This window comes from Siniperca chuatsi, linkage group LG16, assembly GCF_020085105.1.
Source record: "Siniperca chuatsi isolate FFG_IHB_CAS linkage group LG16, ASM2008510v1, whole genome shotgun sequence".
Classification (NCBI taxonomy): Eukaryota; Metazoa; Chordata; class Actinopteri; order Centrarchiformes; family Sinipercidae; genus Siniperca; species Siniperca chuatsi.
In genome coordinates, this window is record NC_058057.1 from 13,225,698 (window position 1) to 13,248,927 (window position 23,230).

At 40.0% G+C, this 23,230-nt stretch overlaps 1 protein-coding gene across 1 annotated transcript in view; it reads left to right on the forward strand.

The window, feature by feature from the left end:
- nbas (NBAS subunit of NRZ tethering complex) overlaps positions 1 to 23,230 on the forward strand; it is a 152,548-nt gene that overhangs the window by 125,008 nt on the left and 4,310 nt on the right. The window contains exons 50-52 of the mRNA XM_044169800.1: positions 5,590 to 5,729; positions 12,012 to 12,159; positions 13,612 to 13,746. Coding sequence (XP_044025735.1) covers positions 5,590 to 5,729; positions 12,012 to 12,159; positions 13,612 to 13,746 — 423 coding nt within the window. The remainder of the gene's footprint in view (positions 1 to 5,589; positions 5,730 to 12,011; positions 12,160 to 13,611; positions 13,747 to 23,230) is intronic.

Genomic DNA, 23,230 nt, shown 5'->3' on the forward strand with positions numbered 1-23,230 from the left:
CACACACTAACACTACTGCAGTCTTTTATACTTCATCTCCATTTTTATTCTTCTGTGAACTGTGTATGTGTGTGTGTGTTTTCACCCACGTGCCTTCTGACAGCTTTCTGCTCTGCCTATCGATTTGCCCCAAAGCAGCTTCCATCTCTCTCTGTCTCTGTTACACACACACACTCACACACTTCTTCTTTTTCCCCCCTGTTTTATTATCATATGCTGATAGCAGGGTTAGACTGCATTGCAGTTTTTAATCAGTGGAGAGATACCCTGTCTGACTACACAAGCTTTTTTTAGACAAACTACAACACACTCTGTAATTGCTGTTTGTCCTATAGAACTGTGCATGTGACTGTGTTCTTGTACAGCGTTATAAAACATTAGGAGTAAAAACATTTTAGTCAGTCTTCTGAGTTTAGGGTGAAGGAATTAATTTAATAAATAAACATCCTCAGTGGTATAGTAAAACAAGTGAGTGTGTGTTTGTGTGTGCACATTTTTACAAAGAGATAGGGTCAATGTCAATGTGGTAAAGCACCATATATTCACCCCATATTGCTTTCTAAGCAATAAGGGGTCACGACATTTCATAACACTCACCAATTTATGAACAAATCATAGCAGTTGGGAAAATGCAATACCCATTTTACAGTATAACTTTACACACATGTACCAAGCTACACACAAGCCCCCACATCCACTAAGGTTTTCACTCTTTCCTGTGTTGAAAAGTAAAAGGTTGTCAAAGAACAGTAATGTAGCTGCTGGTAACTACTAGTTGTCATGTTTCATCTACTTCAGCCTCCCAGTCTGCTTACTTCATTTCCATGCTTTTTTCTCGCTTTCCGTTTATTTTGCTAAAAGCATGGCTACTTCACAATGTCCGAGCATGTAGCATGTGGTTGGCATAATTTAACAGTGCTGTTTCCTGTGCCAGCTGAAAAAAAGGTGTTTTTGAAGCTAGGGTGTCATAATGTTTGTTGACCCCTCAGTATCAGTGGTTGCAACTGGCTTACATGAATCGCTGTGTTGACTGAAATTATGTTTGCCTATATGTGTGTGTGCATTTGCCTTTTCACCTGTTGGTTATGATGTGTGTCTGTGCTTATGTGTGTATAACCTATCTTTAATAGAAAGTGTTTGTACATAACTGTTTAATTTTTTTTTTTTCTTTTTACCCCCACTATTTAGATTGGCTTCATATCAGTGAAATAAATAAGTGATTAATCACATAGTCCAAGAAAGAAAGAAACAAGAAGACTAAATAGTATTCTACTACTATTACTAAAAGTAATAATAATTGTAGCCTAGTTGAGAATTTGCTAAGCCACAACTCCTTAGTTACTATTACTATGTCAAGTTTTCTGTTTTCGCACATCAGTTTACAATAACAGTGGTAGTAACCACTTGAAATTCATAGTAATTGTTGAAACAAAGATGTCAGACATAGGTAGATAAAAGCAGGCTTTTCATTTCTAGCTAGCGACCGTCGATTTTACTGTCTGAAATGACAACTATCGCTGAGGGGATTTTATCAGCTGTAGCTACTGTAGCTAGCTAAATAAGCTAATGTTAGCTCAATGAATTGGTTGAACACTGTGTAAATACTTCACAGTGGATGCGGTACAGTAGCTGTGAACTGGGCTTTTTTAAATATAACCCCACAAACTAATTTAAGATAGATAGTTAATGATATGCTCCTTGGTTTTGAAATTAACACTCATTTACAACTGTAGGTAGTAAGCTAGTGAGTCGGACATGCTAACGATTGCAGCTTACATTAGAGTAAATAAACACACTGTTTAATCCATTCCTTACACTTTTGCTCTTGTGTTTTTGCTTTTGGAAAGGCAAAAAAAGAAAAAAGAAAATTAAAAACACTATTTCCGCATGTAGAGAAATCCAAAGCTTGACAGGCCTGCTGTGGCTAGTTATATAATAACCTGTGACTGGACAGTCGCTATTTGGAGGAGATCGAGGTTTAAAAAGTTGGCCTCCAATTGGTGGAGTGGTGATGTGGTGATGGGCCATAAAAACAATAAAGACAAATAAAAAATATAGTCTAAGTTTGCAAATATACTGTGCCATTAGCATTTATCCTGCTGTCTAACTAACTAGTTCTTGGGATGAACAGATGGGGAGGGAAGCGGGGAATTGACATTGAAAGTGTTTGAAAGCCCAATAGATGGAAAAGGGAAGCGTATACATTAGATGAAAGAGCAAAAAAAAAGTGTTGTTGTTAGATTGGGTGATTGACTTAGAGACAGTGTGTCTGATCTAATTTGTCAGCCCCTCTCTGCTAATTGTTGTGGTATTGGCTGATAGTTCCCCCCCTCCTCTTTCTGACCTCCTGCCCTCTGTTCTTTGTACAACACCACAGAGGAAATGTTGATTTTAATCACTAGGCATAATTAATTACCATCCTCCTTTGTTAAGAAAATAAAAGCCTCACAGCCGCATAGTAATTGGCAGCAATTTCATTTGTGGTCTACTGTAGGTGAGTTTTGATGAGTGTGTGCGCATCTTTGCGCGCAAGCCGGTGAGAGGATGTGGTATGTAAGTGTATAACTGAATGTGAAGAGTGCATATGTGGATGTGTCTGAGTGCAATGTATAATATGTTATGTAGGTAAAACACGAAATCACAATATTATCAGGGAATCCCAAGGTCTTGCATACCCTTGAATTTTCAAACATAATGAATAAATGTGGCCATAAAACTTTATAAAAAGCTTCGCTAGCTGGAAAGTGTTATGTATTCAGTATTCATAACACAGTAAGGCAATAACAATGATGAACAGGCTTTGGGTTTCAGTTTACATTCAGTGATGGATTTGAGAACTTTAGATTGCAGTGAGGGCTTTTTACAGGTAGTTAAGATTCCATTTCTGTTTCCCAAATGACCTCCATTTCCAGAGGGTCCTGAACTTCAGCTTTACTCATTTATTGCTCCATCCCCTATCATAGGATGCTTCACTACACCATTAAGCATGGATCTGCTGTGCTGCATGTGCTTTTGCTTATAAATTAGAGGTTTAACACAACAAATGTCTCAGTAGGAATCAGTAGGAGTATCACATACTTTATTAAGGAAATCAGCAGAGTGAGTGCTGCTTAATTACCATCCATTGAATCATCCATTGAATCTAGTGTTGGTCCATTGTAACACAATTACAAGAGCAAGTGGATTATATGGAGGCCCACTACCGACAAAAAGGAAGTAAAAGATCCTCAGACCAGTTCATAATTAATACTGTTGCTTAAATACTGTAAGTAAAATAGTTTATAAAAACAAATTTGTACTTGTACAGTTGACAAAAAGGGAAAAAAAAAACGCTTTTTATTGTTTTCCTTTATCAACTTCTAAGTAGTGTTAGCCAGCTAACTTTGTTAGCGTTAGCTTTCTGGTTAAAATGCTTTAACTACTGTTACAAGAGTTTACAAGAGTACAGCATTATGCAGTACAGTATATGGATGATTAAGTCTCCATTATAATTATTTAACTAACAATGTTATTTATTGATGTATTCCATTATATTTTTGACTTGTCTGATAACCTTTTATCACATTTTGTCAGTTTAGGGGCTCCATAGAATACACTGACTGTCAAATAAAGGAAGATAGTGATTTCTGAAAAAAACAAACAAACAAAAAAACCCATTCTCTTTTGCTACTGCATCTATCCATTTCATAAGTGAAGATTGTTGTATATTCTTCCACTCTTTGAACACCAGGAACATCTTAACTGCTGGGAATCTTTGATATGGCCATCCGAAGACCCCTGTCCATCAAATGTAAAGATAGTTTTTAGGGTTAAGCAATAGGACGAATACATCAGCTATTGGCTAAATCTTTGGCCAGTGGACTTTTTATAGCCTATTTAAAATCACCAAAATAAGTGCCTTTGTATTTTTGCCCCACCAACATTCAAGCAGTTACATGTGGTGCAATTTGTGTACCTCCAGTAGTTGCCAAGGACCTAGCAATACGGGACTTTATTTGCTTTTGCTGGCACAATGACCTACGTGGCATAAAACAACTCACCTGCAGCACTTCACTGGCTTTTCCGCAAATATCTCTTGGGTATATGTTTCGTTTTAAGGCTTTTTAATCCAGGGGTAAACCAGAGTTTTGTAGATGCAGTGGGGCATGCGGTCCTTGCATCCACAGGAGCTCCAATCCACAGACTTTTGGCAGCATTTCTAATTTTGATTTATGTGACAGAGAAAAGTTTCATTATCATATCAGCATTTTTGTGAATTATTGTGGTGGTCTTTGGCATCTTAATGCAGTTATTTTATGCATTGTTTTGGCGGTATAAAACCTTAACATGGTACACCAGCCAGATTGCTTTAGTGAGCTCACAATTTATCCTTCCTAAGGAAAAATATTTCACTGCCTAACGGGTTTATGAGCTTAATTTGTAGCCCAAATACGAGTACTTCACTAGTAATGATAGAATTGCACAGTTGGTTTCTGTACTAACCCAGCTTCATTACAAAACTGTCCTACAATTGAAAATAAAGGTTTATACTATACTATATACAGGGTAATTCACAGACAGTTCCTGGTGTCTTAAAATGTTTAAATTAGACTGTGTATAGACCTTTATCCTGATGAAATATTGCCAGGCTTTACATAGATATCCAGTGATATACATCTGATCACACCACTGAGGCTGAAACTATGTTCTATGAGTCTGGCTGCAAGTGATGTTTGTGTTGCTGTGTGTGTGTGTGTGTGTGTGTGTGTGTGTGTGTACATGTATGCGTGCGTGTGTGACTGAGCCTGTCTTTGCAGCAGCCATGCTTTCGCAGGTTGTAGTTTTCCCCTCAGAAATCAGCCGCTCTCTGAACTGTTAAATCACACTAGAAGCCAACCTTTGAGAAGAAAATTAATTACTTTCCCTCTGCCTCCTCCTCCTCTCATTTTTTCTACATTAACCCTCCCTCAATCCTTTTCACTCTCTTTTCTTAGACTCTCTCTTTCGATTTCTCTCTCTCATAATATTATAGAATAAGTTTATCCACAGGTGACTTTTTTTAAAACTAACAGTGAAATGTGCCATTATGCACAAAGCCTTGTTCTTTCCTTTTACTGCCATGATTGAAGTTTGAAGGCTTTGATGCTAGTCTACACTGAGTGTTTGTGATTGCGCAGTTCATTCGAGTTCCGTTTTGGCAAGAATGCCTTGCCCACAAACTCCACTGCAATCATTAGGTTGTTAAGTTTTTCCATCGCAATTGAGAGCATGCTTCATTTCTAATCAATGAAAGCTGCTCTCCCGTTCTTGTTGCATTTGTGTTGGATAGTGTCTAGTGGAAGTGGCCAAGATAATAGATCACTGAAATCCACTTCTCAGCAAAAGATGCTGGCATTTATCATCTTATTTATCCACCACATTGCACATGTAGCATCATTTTAAAGAAACAGATGGTTACTCTAGCCTGAACACTCTCCATTCACCTAATTTGTGCTTTGTGCTCAATGACCTGGGGATATCTTACAATCAAGCTCCTCACAGCAGGCCTTTTGCTTTTTGGTCTCAAATGGATTTCTCACCTCCCTGCTTTCCCTCCACCCTTCCTCTTAGGTTCGGATAGAAGATGTGGAGAATGAGGGGAAAAGATACGCCCTCTTCCTGGGGCTGCTGGAGGCTGCACAAAAGTGGGAGGACTTTCAGCTGCTCATGCTCCTCCTACAAGCGTGGCCACCCATGATGAAAGAGGAAGTGTAAGACAAATGCCTTTATTTTTCTTCACTGTTCTTTGATTCTTTCGAGGTTAAAGCAATATTCGGAAATATGCTTATTCATGTTCTGGCCGAGAGTTAAATGATAAGATTGATACCAGCCGGTTAGTTTAGCTTAGCATAAAGACTGGAAATAGGTGGAAATAGCTAGCTAAATATATATTTTATAGGCAGGTTTTTGAAGATAGAAAATACAAATATCCTGTTATTACAGTGTTTGTGCAGAATACCAACAGTGTAGCAGCTGATTTACTTTCTTTCTACCCTCTTTCACCTCATTTAATTCTCTCTCTTTTTTAACCTCTTCTCTTAATGCATTGGTGCCCTCTCAGCATCCTCAGTTATTGTCAGTTTTAAAGTTAAAATGTAAAATGAGTGCTATTTCACTAGTTTGGGGTCAAAGAAGCCTCCTATCCATGCCTAAACTATGTGATGGTGAGTGTGTTTTGGTGCTTAACAGTCCACCACAGACACTTTTAACAGGGTTTATACTGTAGTTTGTTCGCTAACGAAATCAGGGACACATGAATATGTTCTGTGCAATGTGTTCTCATTTCACTAAGAGCAGGAATGGAGAATAGTGCCCTTAATCGCTCAGGTGCACGTATTGCACATAGACTTTTAGAGTTGGAAATGAAAACAGGCGTCTTCACAAAGCTTCAGGCTCTGGGCTTCTTGCACCAACTTGCGTCTTATGAGCCTCAGCAAGTGTTGGCTTTATTATCGATAAGTGCCTAATGATGTGATTGCTCTTCTCCGGCTCCATTGTTCTTGATTAAAAGTGAGCAGCGCTCTGAGGACCGCTGAGACAATACAGGGTTATGCATTCGGGAGTTTATCCTTCCAGCTCAATCAAAGCAGACTGTTTCGATCAGCAATTTAAAGTAGAGTTCTTCTCCAGTAGTTGTTAGAAACTCGCAAAGCTGTGTATAAGTGTGTGTATATAAGTCAGCTTTATAGACTGATGACTTTGTTGGTTTGTTGATGAACAAGATTTACATTTGTTCGTTACTGAAGCATCAGTTTAAAGGACAACACAACCTGCCCAATGGGATACTTGCTCTTTCAATCTAAAATAAACATTATGCTAGGATCAGACTAGACAATATTTTTTCTGCCCATATGAACAGTATGTCAGATTAGGGGATCATGATCCTGCTGTGACTTCACAACCTGCCTGAAAGTAAAGGTGATCGGGAAGGAGAGACCAGAGACAGACGTCCAGTATCAGGAATGTCAGCAACAGTGGCATCTTTTACCATGTTGTAGCTAGTCTTTCTGTCTGGGCTTTGTGGAGTTTCTTAAGCCCCTCTTTGGCCAAATAGTTCCAGGTCCTGAGGAGCCTCAAGAACTAAACTCAGGAACTAAAATCAGGAACTTTTGTGCATCTCTGTTTGCATAATCACCGCATCTGAAGATCCATGAATATTAGGCAAATAAGACTGATAACAGATTAAAAATCACCCTGTTTGTCTTTGTATTTACTGTGGAGAGACTGCGATGTTTGAATGGATGGATGGATCGCACATGCTTTCCCCAGTACTATTTATTGTATGAATGAAGCTGCACACAAGTTGTAGCCGCCGCGGTGACTTTGTTTAACCAACCAGCAATGTTCAGCTCAGCAAACTCTGCCCCGATGGTTCCTGGGACAGCATAAAGTACTGCCCCCAGACAGGGAAGTTTATAGGATTTGAGGACATTGGGGGCTTAGCTGGGACCTCTGTGTGGTATCTTATTTACATTCAAAGTACATGTCTTAATTATTGAAAAATTTAAATCTGTACCTCAAAATGTTGTTTACTGTCCAGATTAATTATGAATTGTGATGTTAAAAATATTAGTAGTTGTTAGTAATTTGTGTTAGTACTGAGTAGAAACAGAATACTTCACAGCTGCAGCTTGCAGCACAGCTTAAACATTTATTGACTAGAGTTGGAAAAACAGTTAAATGTATTTATGTTAACGTTTGTTTATTGGAATATTAAGAGGGTTTCTTTCTCACACACACACACACACACACAATTTTCAGATACAGTTCATGCAATGTAGTGCATGCTCTGTTCACCCCTCAGTCATCTGCTGCTGTCTGAAGGTTTCTGGGGCCAGAAACTATGGTGAGGTAGTTTAGCTCCTCTGGTCCAAATGCAGGTAAAGTTCCTGAGTTTCTGAAATGGTTCCCGAGCCCCTGGAAAAGTTCTTAATGTGGAATTAGATTAGATTCAGAATGCCCCCCCAACTACACAGGATAAAAGACAGATTGTTCTGTCTGACATAAATTTTTGTTCTCAACTCCTGTTGCCTGTTGGTTCAGGCCATTTTCAGGCTGATCTTGTTTTGTCTGATCCGACACGAGAGAAAGCTGCTTAGTGTGGAGGTGAAAATAACTGTAAGGGAGACTATTAAAGTTTTCAAAATAAGGGGAAAATTGTTTTTTAGAGTTGTGGCAGTGTAACAAATAGAATAAAAAGAAACAGGAGCATGTGTGAAAATGGTTATTATTGTTGATTTGTAATGGACAATAGTGTTGTCATTGGGTTTGTGTTAAGCCAGTGTCTTTTCGATTCCACTGACACTCCACTGACTTTGCGATCACTGCTGGGACAGTCGGCTATAATCATTTCTTTTAAGTGCAGACTGAGCTGTTGTACTGTATTTCAGATTTAAATGCAAACACAATGCTGAGTGCAAACCCAGCTTATGATTATGGATTTTGTTTTTTCTTGTCTCTTTAGTTGTCCTCATTTGAATTGCTCAAGTTAATTTGCTGCAACATGCATACATACACTAACTGCAGTACGCTGTAATGTTCTTTGAAGCCTGAAATTTCGGTCTGATCTGTGATCAGTGTGCATTTTATGTGTAACGGCTGCAATATATATGGCAGTCATAATTTGGGACACAAAACTCAGAACAACTTCACTTCAAATGCCCCATTTAAGATGTTCTGTTAATACTTGAGGGCGTTATCTCTTAGTGTGAGAGACACATGGTTAACCTTAACTGTTAGTCTGACTCAGCATTTAATCCTAGATAGGATAGAAGTGTGTTTACGGTGTGTGTGTCTGTAGAGTAGAGATTTGTTTCTGTAAGAGGCTGTTTTGAGAGCAATATTGAGTTGGATCTAAAAAGGCTTATCCTTTAGTCTGTCCGCATAAACTGAGTCATGATTCAAAGCACGAATGGAGGCTGGCTGTGACTCACACTGCACCCTGTGACAGATTTGGCAAGCACACAGACACTCATAGTCGCATGCAGCAGTACCTCTCTGTCCCCTGGTAAAGCACAGGAAGCAGCACTGTGCCAGTAGCACAAGTGGACTCTGTTTGCTCCCATGGCCACATCATCCGAAGGTGAAGCAGCTTGTCAGGACAAGACGCCCCGGTAGCTGGATGGAGAGCTGCCTTTTTTACTCAGTGACAGCCACACACAAGAGCCCTGCTGTTCTCCCTGCTGTCTTTCTCTCTTCGCCTCTTCCTTTCTATCGCATACACCCTCCTCTTTTGCAGATATACATAGGCACACACAGAGGAAGGAGACCCTGTGGTCAGAGTTTAACACGCTTTCTTAAGACTCATTTCAAGCATCTTAATCTGACATCAGGCTTCAACCACTTCTCATCATATAACTAAGGTTTTATCAGCATGTTACCATCTACCAGGGACGTGCACAGACATTTTGGGGGGCAGGGGCTCAAGCAAAAAAAAAAGGGGGGGCACTCACCCCACCCACAAATTCTCTATTCCCACCCCAACACTATTCATAATGTGCTGTGTTCAAACACTTTATTCCACCAAGAAACCACAAATTTGACATGTTTTCATGAAATTCATTCATTGTTCAGTTGTTTAGATCAGTTCAGTCACATTAGATTAAGGTTTTTTTCCAGAAAGGAAAATTAGGAAGGATGGATCTATGTGGATTATGCATTGCTTTTGCACCAATATGACTATACAAAGGTACTTAGTTTTGCATTTCTTTCCGAGCACTTTCAACTGGACAATGTAATTTAAACGCATTTTCTGTACTGCAAATTATTTTTACATATAGGCCAATACCAGTATCAATATCCCTCCTCTCTCACTCTCCTTTTCTTAAGCCTTTCCTTTCTGTGCATTGCACTACAATAAGCAGATGATCAAAATTAATAACTGATATGTTTATCATTAGGTCTCTCAAATACAAATGAAAAGCCTAGACCCGGACCAAAACACCAGCAACGAGATTATATTATACATATTATCCATATCCTTCTGTGTATCTTTATACTGCACAAATATAGGGCCAGTATGTGAAAGTCAGGATGGTGAAAGTCAGGTCACCATATTTTCCTTGCATAATGATGCTGATGTCATATTTTGGAGGACAGTTAAATTGCATTCAGTTAGTCCAAACTAAATTTAAATGCTTGCAATGAAGCAACAATAACAAATGTGAGTAGGCTAACCTATTATTCACATTTCCAGAGAGAAATACACACTTGTTTCCTGTCTGCTACAATCACATTTAACCAAAACAATGACAGCCATGTATTTGCTCTACCTCACTGTATTTATCACATCCACAGGCCTTTCTCTGTTGGAAATAAAAGCATCATGCTTCAAGAGCTACTTTTTGGAGACCTGTTAGAAAGGAGAGGACGCAGGCAGTTGCTACCTGATGTTTTTGGATGCAGATGCAGAGGTAACGACTGATGATGTTTTCTATCATCAGTCGTTCCAACTTCAAGTTACAGCCGACCAGTTTGGTGTGTACAAAACCAAAGACGTCTGTGTACGTCTGCAAGAGCCTGGTGGAATATGATTGAATTTAAGTATCCATTCTGGATAACACATGCGTAATTGCGCACCGCTTTGAAAATGTGCACCACTTCCTCAAACGAGATGACGTACTGGTCCTGCTGCTTTCAGATGGTTGTAAAATTCCAAATATGATTGCATAGACCATCTAATGCATATTTATTTGTTTCAGTTGCCTGACAAAGGAACTAACTAGCCTAACGGAGTTCGTTTTCACGTGCCTGCCATGTACCCTTTATCATGTGGGAAAAACCCACAGTAAAACAAAGCACACATTCATATCAGATTCCTCCTCTCATCTCCAATCTCCTCATTTTCCTTCTCTGTCTGTTCATTATTTAATATACTGCTCATCATGTTAATCATAACCTAACTTCCTGCGGTGATAGCATGTCGATGCCTATTTTCTAACCACTATTCTGAGGTCAAAGAATTTTCCTCCATACATCATGAGTATTTACAGCCTCACTAGGGTTCGAAGATGTGGTTTGATTCTGTTCTTGAGGCTTGACGCAGATACAATGACACCTTGGCTTTGCATTAACAGCTACAACCTCCATAACCACTAACATTAGTGTTAGCCAGCAGTTAGAGGGGCTCTCGTATAGCATTTTCTCCTTGCCATGCTAATGATAATACTAATAAAATTAATAATTTAAATGGAATCCATCCGTCAAGCAAGATCTAATTAACAGATTATTGCTCTGTGGTTTCCATCTTTTATTCATTTTTTTTTCATATGACTGATCCATGACGGTCATATTGCCTTAGCATCATTAGCATTTGCCAGCCTTGGGGGAGCTAATCGGTTACTCTGGAGGCATTAGCAAAGGTCTTGAAGATCTCATAATTGAGCGTGTCAACAAAGTGCCGCCTGTCACTTTTGGAAGCTGTCCCCTGTTGTACAGAGAGAGAGAGGGAAAATGCAGCATGTAGGCAGTTAAATATTAACTGTAGGACTATTGTAGTCAAACAGCTTTCCTCCTCACTTATATGTCAACATCAGAATTCAGTACGTAGTCTGCAAACCTCCCGATAATTCTGTCTGCGCTCATGTCAGCCTGTGATTTGAAGGAAGGTTGATGCTGTTATGCTTATGTGGCTGCTGTATTTATATTATTCTTAATGTACATTTTCATGCAATATTGTGTACATACAGTAGTCAGCTGCTGTGACCCAGTCATTGTCCAACAGGATTACCATCTGGTGACATAGGAGCGCAGAATAATGGATGAATAACATTACAGTAATTTTACATGTTGTAATATTGTTTTTGGTTTTACTACATACTGTATGTTCTGAATGTGTACACTCACTAATATAGCAGATGTATACTTATGTACTTCACATGCCAGTCTATGTTCTTCTCTCTACGATCACCTCAGAAGAGACAGAAGCTCAGCAGAAGACTAAACACAAACACACGGATTCACATTCACAGGTCTGTCTTGCTCTCTATCTCCAGGGCAGAGTCGGAGCGTAACCCGTGGGTGGTGCTGACCACGGCTCTGCTGACCTGCGGCAAGGGGTCAGAGTTCAAATTAGACCTGGGTCAGCAGGTTGTCACCATGGTGCGATCCCTCTATAACACCAAACACAAGCTTCCTGCACAGGTAAACAGCAAACACTCCTTGGATAATTTTCTATGAGTGCTTGTGTTTTCTTTTCTTTGAAGTAATCTAAAAATTTTATGAAATTAGTGTGGAAGTCCACAACAATAATTTCACCTATTTACAATTGCTGATCGCAATGACTGACTGAATCTGTGAAACGTAAATGCAAACAGGAAAATTATTTTGCAGTTTCATGCAATACAGCAGTGGTGGAGTGTAACTAAATACATTTACTGGAAGTACAATTTTTAGGTATTTGTACTTTACCTGAGTATTTTCATTTTATACTAATTTCTACTTCTACTCCACTACATTTCAGCAAATGAAACACACTGTATTTTTACCGTACAGTTACTGTATAGTTGCTTGTTACTTTACAATTTAACATTTTAGTTTATAAAATATGGCGCATTGTTTTAAATTAAACTAGCCAACAGTATATAAAATAGTGAAAATTAGCTTCACCTTAATGAGCTACAACATTAACATGCTACTTATGTTAATGCCTCTGTAATAATAACCAAAAATAAAAATACAAAATGAAATAATTCAGTACAATTCTGCATAACGAGTACTTGATATTTTTAAGTACATTTTGTTGCTAATTAAAATCCAGCTTCAACAAATTTTCAATTCATCTGCTATTACCATTCTTACAAAAATAGGGGACTAAGCTTGTTTGAATTCAGTGTAACCCCACTGTAACAGTGCCACTGTTTTAACCCGTATCTTAATAAAGGAGCCCAAAGCTATTAAGCATGTAACCCACAGCAACATGTTAGCATCAGCTCAGTGCTTTTTGCAATGTACTAAAGGCACTAGCCGCTCTTTGATATCTGACGGCCCCCAGTGCTATTCATGCCCTGCTGAGCACCATGGAAGTGGTAAGCGTAATGCCATTCTGTATATCTAGCGCCGGCTGACTGTGATATTAGTTTAGCACTAATGCTATTCAGTGTGAATAGGCTAGTGTCTGCCTGGCTGTCTAATATTAGTGTGGGAGGGGGGTGGGAGGTGGAGAAGGAGGCCTTTTACTCTGTTCTGAACAGCTTTAATTTGAATCTGCTGGAATGAAACCGCCAGAGCATGGGGGAGTCATATTGTATTGTGATATCCATATATTACTGGAGGACTGCAACAGCACTGTGTGTCTGCTGTATGTGTGTGTTTGTGTGTAGACCTTTTTAAAAGTATTATGTTCCTGCGCATGTGTACAGTATATGCACATCGATTAACCTTTACTGTTCCTCGTCTACTCTCTCCTCTTTGTCTCCTACTCTCCCCTTTTGTTCTCCGTTGCTCTTTTTTACTCTTCATCTTCTGATTACGTTTCTCCTGTTTCCATTCCACTTTTGCGTTTATCTCTCCCCCTTCTCTTTTCATCAACTCATCAACACATCTATCCATTCATTTATCCACCCCCCGCCTTTTTCTCTCTCTCTTCCTCTCCAGTGTATCAGACACATTGCCACCCTGCTGCTCCAAAACCAGCTGAGCCTCCAGCAGCCTGCACTCAAACTGATGGCTGAGAGTGGTGATGAGCAACTGCTGCAGCTGACTCTAGATCAGATCAACGGCATGACTGCAGTAAGTGTCATTGTAATAGTCTGCATGGTCCATACTGAAATGCAGACCAAGTGGAGTCCACTGCATGGACCACAGTTTGAATGCAGATATTTTTTTTTAAAATAATCTGTCAATTATTTAGCCTCTGAAACGTGAAAAAAATCGGTGAAATCTGAAGTGATGTCTTCAGATTTCTTGTGTTGTCCAACCAACAGTCAAAACCCAAACATTTTTAGTTTACAGTGATATACAGCGAATAGCAGCAAATTCAAACATTTGAGCTAACATTTGAGGAGCATTTTTGCTTGATAAATGGCTTAAATGATGGAATTGAGTATCAAAATTGTCATCAAGTAATTTCTGTTAATCAAATAATCCAGTGGTTCCTGACCTGTTTGGCTTGGGGCCCTTTAAAATGAAGTAATGTCTACTTGCGACCCCTCGTCACAGGTTATGGCCTTCTTGTGGACATGAGTTGTTAAAATGAAGTAATGTCTACTTGCGACCCCTCATCACAGGTTATGGCCTTGTTGTGAACATGAGTGAATGTAATGTCAATGTTTCATTTAAATGGTTTTTAGAGGCCTGAAGAGAAGTATCATTTATCTCACAAGAAGAAAAGTCTAAAAAATAAACATAATTTTGTGAAACAGATACATATTTTTTTTTCTCCTTAGTTTAATCATCTGGTGACCCCTCAGATTTATCAGCGATATGGGCTGTACATTACTTGATTTATTGAGGCTTTATTGCCTATTTTCAGTCAGTAGGTAATATCCAACTTACTAACTTAACAACGTTCTAGCACGCCTCGGACTGTACACTACAGTACTATACTGTTTTTAAAAAGTGTGAGATGGAATAGAAGGTGGAATACAAAAAAAATGCAGGCAGGAAAAGATAAGACTTATGAAGATGTGATGGGGGAAGTCTGGTATATTTCCAGCCAAAAATTATAAAACCTGTTCACTGTCCTAAGATAAGTAAGAAGTTCTCCAAAAGAATCTTAACATTCAAATAAGTCATTGTTCACACGTTCATTGCTAACTGTCCTTTTGTTTTCGGAAGCCAGAATCAGATAAGAGAGTAATAGTTTAAGACTCTGTGGGCTGCTCTCCACTGTTTCCTAATCAGATAAGCAACTGTCACAAAGTAGGCCTCTCAGACCCAGTAGACCCTCTCTGTGTTCCTGGATCAGATAAGAGAAAGCCTCTCTATTAAGTGACAGAGCCCCTATTAAATGAAACATTAAAGCTCCTATATCAGTACACCTGAGCAGCACACTGCTTTTATCCCAATGAGAAAAGAGAGCGGGACTGAGGTGTTAAAGGGGCTAAGGGAAAAGATATGTGATTTAGATGTGGGAAGAGGAAATAAAATGGAATTGGGATGGGTGTTTAGAGCGATAAATAGGATGAGAAGGGAAATTAAAAACACAGAACAAATGTATGAAAATGTAAAGTTAGAAAGACCAAGACAGAATTAGAGAGGACAGAGCAGAGGGGCATAGCCTGACTGAACAAGGGGATGGTATGGGAGCAAAGACAGAAAAGATAAATCAGGTAGTGACAGGTAGTGTGTCACACTGCTTTGAGAAATAATCTGGCTTCTGCCACCTGAAAGCTGAATGAGCGGGGGCATGTTCGGAGCAGCACAGAACAGTGCTCATCTGAAGATAACATCGACGGAGAGAAATAGCCTTACATGTAATACATCTGATAATGCTGCTCACTGTGGAGTTGTATGCATGTGGGTGTGTACTTGTCCGTGTGGGCCTGTGTGTATCTCTTCTCTTTCACGTGTGTGTGAGCATTTCTCTTTGTCTGTGTGAGTGTCGGTTTGCCAAAGTGTGTTTATACCATGTACGTTTTGCTATTAATTTGTTTTGAAGTAGTGTCTCTGATTGCCTGAGACTGTTTGAAAGGATCTGTTCACCCAAATGATCTTTAAAAAGGAATGCAGGATATTAGATTTAATGATGGAAAAATTGATGGAGTATTTAGGGATACCGCAATCCAACATTTTCTTTCCCGAGATATCGAGTCTGGGACATCAACTCAGGGTATCTGCCGATATCGAGCACCAGTCCAATACCAGTGCTCTCTTTTCCCCAAATTTAAAATCTGTATGCCTTACTGCTTAGATTAATTTTTAAGCCAGGGTTTGCTGATGCACTAAAAACTAAGCAGACCGAAAACAGCCCTGCGTTAAAACAACGGAAGGGGCTGATCATGTCTAATGATTGTATTTCATCATGAAATATGAGATGAGTTTGAGTAACAGATGCATGAGTTTGAAGGCTTATCAGACAACAAAACAATGCATATAACACTCTGGTATAGGATTTTAAGTCTGAAAAAGGTATCACGGCTGCAACTACTTTATCTTTTGTTGTGACGATCGTAAGGTAAACATAAGAATTACAGCGTTCACGTTACAAAGTAATCTACCGTGAATGTGTGCTTGCATGTACTGAGCACAGTTTGACTGAAAGAGTGTACCTGACACTGAATTTTAAGCTATTGACAAAGAAACTATATTTAATATGGATTGTCACGTCATGGCCGATACACAGTAGTAAGGTCAGTACCGGTGGCGATACTAATCCGGCAAATCAGATCCCTTTATCTGTTTCTTTCTTGTATCCTAATGTTTTTGTAAAGCACTTTGTGACTTATGGCTGTGAAAAGCACTATACAAATAAAGTGTACTTAGTTACTTACTTAATAATATCCGCACATTGGGTTAGAGCTCCCAAAACCTTATTGGACTAAAAAAAAAAGAAAAATGTCAGTCTGCACGTTACTCTGGATTATTCACAGGTTTTGCTGTCAACAGCTTAAAGAAGTATTTCCAATGAAAATCTCAGAGACAGATATCTGAAAACCTGGACAAATTGAACCAAAACTACCTGTGTGGTTTGATACACCTAGGCATTAAAAATGTTTTTTTTTATTTGGGTGAAATGACCCTTTAACATGATTGAATAGTTCACTACTCTTCTTCTTAAACTTTTTTCTTTGCTGGCACATTTTTCACCATCATGACCAAATTCAAGCTGATACAAGAGCACAACACTCTGAGGCCTTTTATCAGATCTACAAATAGCCGGGACTTGTCAGCAGCTAGCCATTAGCAGATCAGTAGATCTTATCGAGGGAGGATCAGAAATAATTGATTTTAGTTCAGCTTGGTCGATCAGAAGTTCGAGTGAGTACACTGAGGATGCTTAACTGTTAATTGACTGTTGTTTCTATTAAATGACTATAAGTGTTTCATTGAGGTTTGCTCTTTTGTCACAGTTTATTGCACTCCGACATACCAGACAAAATGAATTTATCATAGAAAACCATGTGAAAGGTTTTCTAAGCATCACTCTTCATTTATTTATGTCTAAACTAACAAGCCTGAGATTGATTTTGGCCACAATTCACCATATATTTATCAACTCTGCAAAGAACAGCGCTCTTGATTAAATATATGAAAATAACATGTCACTCTGAGGGATTGGCAGACCTTATCTTCAAGTACCGGTGTGTGTTCTCTGGCACTCTGCTCTGTATCTGATGTCATAGATTACTGTGCACATTGTTTTCCTCAGTATCAACACTTTTCTTTTTCTTCATAAAAGAGATGCCCCTGAGATCACAAAAAAAGATTAATTCTAAAGATTAGTTTTTAATTAAAATGGTCTTATAAAACCACTTAACACAAGAAGTAAATGAGAAAATGTAATTTATTTAGCTGTATTGTTAGATATGTGTTCATTTTGCTTCACATTTCCTGTGTCTTGCTTCGCTGTGGAGGAGACCACAGTGGGTGTTTTTAAAACTGAAGGGGGGAGGAAAGAAAGAAAGGAGTGGGAGATGTGTATATGACTTGAAAGGGAGACAAAGAAGTAGTAGAGAGGGAGCAGGTAATGAAGAAGAAGTTGTATTGTTCATAATGATGCAGGAAAATACAGTGCAGGCTTTTATTTCTTTTCACTGGGAGCAGAAACACATATGGCCTCTCCTCTACTCTCCCTTTTCCCACTTTCACTTCCTTCCTCAAACTCCCTCCCTCCATTCATTTCTTCCTTTCCTCTCCTTCCTTTTCCGCTCTGCTCCTCCAACTGAAGATGCATGGACCATGGAAGAGCAGAGGGATGCATTGGAGCAGGGAGCCAGGGGTTAACACCAGCCCGACTAATGGAAGACAGAGATAAGGGGCTGATAAGTGCTGTCCTGCCAATATGAATGAGCTGTCGGCACACACATACACTGCTACAGTCCACACCAAAGTTTGCTGCAACAAAATGTTCTAGAAGTCCTTCCTCCGTCAGATTTTACTTTAATTAATCGACAGTTCATTAAGCCTCACTCGCCTTAGTTACTGTTGCTACGCCTATCAGGCTTTCACTTCCTGCATGGCACGATGCAGTTTACAATAATAACAGTGGCAGATTTACCACCCAAAATGCTCAGTAAGTTTTTAAACAATGGGTCCTTGATTTCAGAAGGTCAACAAAAGCAGGCCTCTCATTTCTAGCTGGCGACCGTCAATTTTTCCATCTGAAATGACTACTGTACTGCAGATTTTATCAGCTGTGGCACACTGATTTCATGAATTGGTTGAAACGCCATCTCTGGTTGACTTTTTTATGTTTCCAGCGGTAAAGGGTCAGTCAACGAGAGAGAGAGAGAGAGCTGTCAGGCATATCGTAGCAACACTGTCATGAGTCACAACCAACGAGAAGCGCATTCTCTGTTTGGGTAGTGGAATATAATGTGACAGACAGGCTGAGGGATAACAGAACAGGAGGGTTTCCTTTTATTTCTATACAAATCGCCCTGTCTTAATAGTAACCTGTAACATTTCTCTCCAATAGAGAACGCGCATCCCGTATCAGTTCAATATGGAACATGTCTTTTTTTTAGTTTACAAGTAAGGGGCAGTTGGCAACCCTAGTTAGCATCCTAACCACTTGATGATTCATGATATGCCAACTCTTGGCCTTGGAAGTCACACTAGGGAACTACTGTAGGAAGTAAGATATTTAACTGGACATGCTAACAATTGCAGCTTACATTTGAACAGTTAAACACACTGGGCCCTATCTTACACCCAGCGCACAGTGCAGCGCAAGTGTCATTACTAGTTTCTGTCCGACGCAGTTGTCATTTTCACACCCAGCGCCCACGTTGTGTAAGTTTCAAATGTACTTGAGCCCATGAGCGAGTTGATCTTAAAATGAGGTGTGGTCAGGCACATTGTTGGCACATTGCTAACTTGAGGCAGCAGAAAGTGTTTCCGCCATTGCACAACAAAAACCTGGTCTAAAGTCAATGGCACAGTATTTTCCTGCTATTTAAAGGGAGCATTATTCAGATAGTAAGATGCGCCTACATAGGTGGGTTCACAACGCATGCACACTCTGCTTGTTACACACACAGGGACGTGCAGCAGTGCTCCTCCTCAGTTGAATATTGGTGCATTTGCTCATATGCAGTCAAATGGAGTTGTTGATGGGACAGAGGATTGGGAGACAGCGGAGGCAGAGGGTCTACTGGCTAAGGACCACATACCTGTCCCTCAGTGAAGACAAGTGCTGCTATAAACTTCGCTTATCCCGCCAGGCTGTAATCTCCTGTCAGATGATTTGGAGACTAATGCCAGCTGTCCTTGTGCACTCCCCGTTGCTGTCAAAGTCACTGCTGCGCTGCATTTCTTTGCAAGTGGGTCATTCCAGCATCCCCTCAGTTCTGTTGGAGGCATGTAACAATCTACCCGAAGTTCAGCCATACACACAGTTACATCACTCTGACTGGTTTAATTCATGTTACACCCAAAACACACCAATGATTAATTAAGAGACTAAATTCAACCCCTTTGCACCTTACTTTGTGCCCAGATTATGCGCCGTTTAACTAGTGGAGTGGATACACTCTAAAAGCACTTGCGCCATGCACTTTAGATCATGCGCTATAGATCGTTAAATAGGGCCCACTGTGTTTTCCATTCCTTACTCTTTTGCCGGGTATCTGTCTTACTACATCCTTACTATGGCATTTGGAGAAAGCCAAACTTTAACAGGCCTGTCATGCCATGACCTCTCCAAAGAATCACATACACCTTGTCCATCTGCCCAATGGAGTGAAGACAAGAGGCTGTGTGTGCATGAGTGTGTGACACATACTCACTGAATCGAGTATGTGTCTAATTGCTTGCTTAAGAGGGCTTGTTTACAGCTTTTGTGCCATATTGGACCTGTTAATCTAGCTGTGTTTGCTTGCAACTCAGTGCATTGATCCCTGATTTGCTCACTGCATGTATGTGTGTTTGTGTTTGCTCCTGTGCGTCACAGCCCACTTTTATTTTTATTTTTTTGGCTTCACAGCCTCTTCTTCTGTCACTTTCGATCATGTCGCGCTGTAAGCAAGGACTGTTTGTTGTTGTGTGCGTGCGCGTGTGTGTGTGTGTGTGCGCGCCCGCTCCGTTTGGTGCACCACTAAAGCCTAGGGACAGCTAGGATGGAGGGATGGGAAGCAGAGCCTGAGGGAAGGAGAGAAAAGGATGAGAGAAGGAGGGAAATAGATAGTTGAGTGTTGTCTGGCATTCCAAAGAAGCTTTATGATTTAAATGATAAAAGAAGGCTCGGCCATGCATTATGTATTAGGCATTGTACGTGCACGGTAATTCCAATTAAGCTCTCAGCCGGGTTCAGCTCAGGGAGAGACAGGGCGGAAAAAGGACGTATACAGGAAATGAGAGACGTGCAGAGCAAGAATAGAAATCAAGGGTGTGAAAAATTGACCAGACCAATCAGGCAACATTTAGCGGCCACTGAAAACATGCAGGAAAGACAACCTTGGCTGTCTTTCACAGGGTGAGACAGCAAGAAATGAGAAGGTAATAACAAGAGCGAGAGGGGGGTTGGACATTTCATGGCTGCAGTTTGTTGTGTCAGTTCTCTTGTCACGCTGAGTGTTTGTTCATTCACTCACGGCACACACCAGCAGCGAGCGCGAGCACACACACACACACACACACCCGAGACAGAAGATGCCTCTTGTTTTCACTTCACTGAAGAGACAGACAAAGTGTTGTTTGAACCTTTAGAGAAGACTTGGAGGGGCTTTTAACCTGACACACACACACACACACACACACCTGTGCACAAAAATACATACACCTCAGGACAGGTTTTTATGTTCTCCGAGCTGTTGACCTTTGAGAAAGAAAGGAAGGCATGATGGATATATTCCCTCCTCAGTCAGATTATGTTTGCGATGAACTGTTTGTAAAGGCGAGGTCTGGACAGACCGCTGGGGAAACTCAAAAACTCAGAGAGAGAGAGAGAGAGAGAGAGAGAGAGAGAGAGAGAGAGAGAGAATGGTGAGGAAGGAAGTGTCACAGGAGGAGGGAGGCAGTATGGATGGATATACAGGTGTGTGAGAGGTACAGCAGACTGAATTGTTAGCTATAGACTCAACTCGGGGGATGGCGTACCAGACAGTTGAACGCTGTGACTTCAGTTTGTGGTTCACTTCAGCTGTAAATGTCATATTTAAATCATGATATGGCAAATGTAGCAAAAACACATTTAAAACTATCAAATTGGTTAGTCTGTCCTCCATTGTTTGAATCAGACCAATTATGATTATGAGACCAAACTCATCATACATGTAAAACAATAACTATGATAACTAATTTAGCTGTTTGTCAGTTTGAGAAATATGCTTATTTGCTTTCTTCCTGAGAGTTAGATGAGAAGATCGATGCCACTCATGTCTTTACGCTAAATATGAAGCTGGAGCCAGCAAGAGGTTGCTTTAGCTTAGCATAAAGACTGGAAGCAGGGGGAAACGGCTAGCCCATATCTGTGTGGCAAGTTAAGTTAATCTCCTTGCTATAGCTGCATATTTAATGGACGCATATGAGAGTGGCATTGATCTTCTTGTCTAACTATCTGCAAGAAAGCAAATAAGCGTGCTTCCTTTAATTAGAGCTTGCTTGGAATCATTAATTTGCAGAATGATAATATATGATTATATCATTGTGATATGATTCCACTGAAAGTTATTAAATGAAAATATTGAATTATTATCCCTACCATGCTTTCATGAAGTTTCACAGTATTAAGAAGTAGATAATAGTTACTAAATGAATGAAGTATTGTCCTAGAGTTAACTATATTTCTCAGTAGCTGTAGAAGAAAAGCATAGCAGGATTATTATTTTGCCATGGCTGTAATTGCGACTTTAGTAAAGAATATAAACCAAGGATAAGAAGATTTCAGATTCAAGACAGTATGTGTAGGTAGTGATCATCTGAACTTTGTCATTACACTCAGCTGTCTACCATATACTGCATACTTACAGCAGGTGTGAACTCTGGACGAACAGCAATGCCTGAAATGTGACAGAGCTGTTCGTGCTGTAAAAGGGCATAAAGTTATCTCCTCCACTCTGATATCAAGATTCCCCTCCATCCTTCTATCTCGCTGCTGCTCCTTCACATCTATTTTCAGCTCGACTGTCAATCCAACTGACTCTAAGACTCAAATCTGCTGTCTCTCTTGACACCGTCAAACAGTAATAGCCTGGGAGGTGTGTGCGTGTGCGTGTGCGTGTGCGTGTGTGTGTGTGTGTCAGTCACTGAGCACAGAGGACCAGGCCTGTGCTTCAATGATGTTCTGTGCTTTTCTCTCTTCCATGATGGACCAGGAAATGCAGGAAAGACACAATTAGTAGTAGGTATAGTTATGTTTGTTTGTGTGTGTTTGCAATATGATTATATTCCCGTCCCTAAAATGGTCATAGCACAAGACTGAATCTTTGTCCTCTAAATCTCTACACATCCCGGGTAGCTCAAACTCACTGGATGTGATAATATATGCGTGTTGTTTCTAAACTGTGCAGGTGTGATATCTGAAGCATCCACAGCACTGCTGGCACCTGCATTTCCCCTTCCTGAAGGTTGATACATTTCAGAGTGTCATAAATATGCTCTTCTTCTTATTTTTAAATGCAACCTGGTAGAGCTTTCAGACCAGTGGTTTCCATGTATGTGCCATGCCGAGCCATGTGTATTCTGTATGTGTAAGCCCTCATTATAGCCAAACAGTGCAGAAGGTGATTTCAGTGATTAGCGAGCCTTCAGGTCAAATCAAGTCACATTTATTTGTACAGCTTTTAATCATACTAATAGCCTCAAAGGGCACTGCAAGGCCACATTTAACAAAGTAAAAATAGTGAAGAATTATTCCAGTTAATTATATTTTTGGTCTTGTTTGTAGTCATGCTAGTGTTGTGGCTCTACAGATGGCAATGTCGGTCTGTCGGACCACCACTTTGGGCCAGACTGAAGTATCTCAACAACTATTGGATGGATTGCCATGAACTTTAGTACAGACATTCATTTTCTCAGAAGATGAATCCTGCTGACTTTGATGATCCCCTCACATTTCCTCTAGCTCCACCAGCAGGTTGACTTTGTTCCTTTTTAGTGAAATGTCTCAACA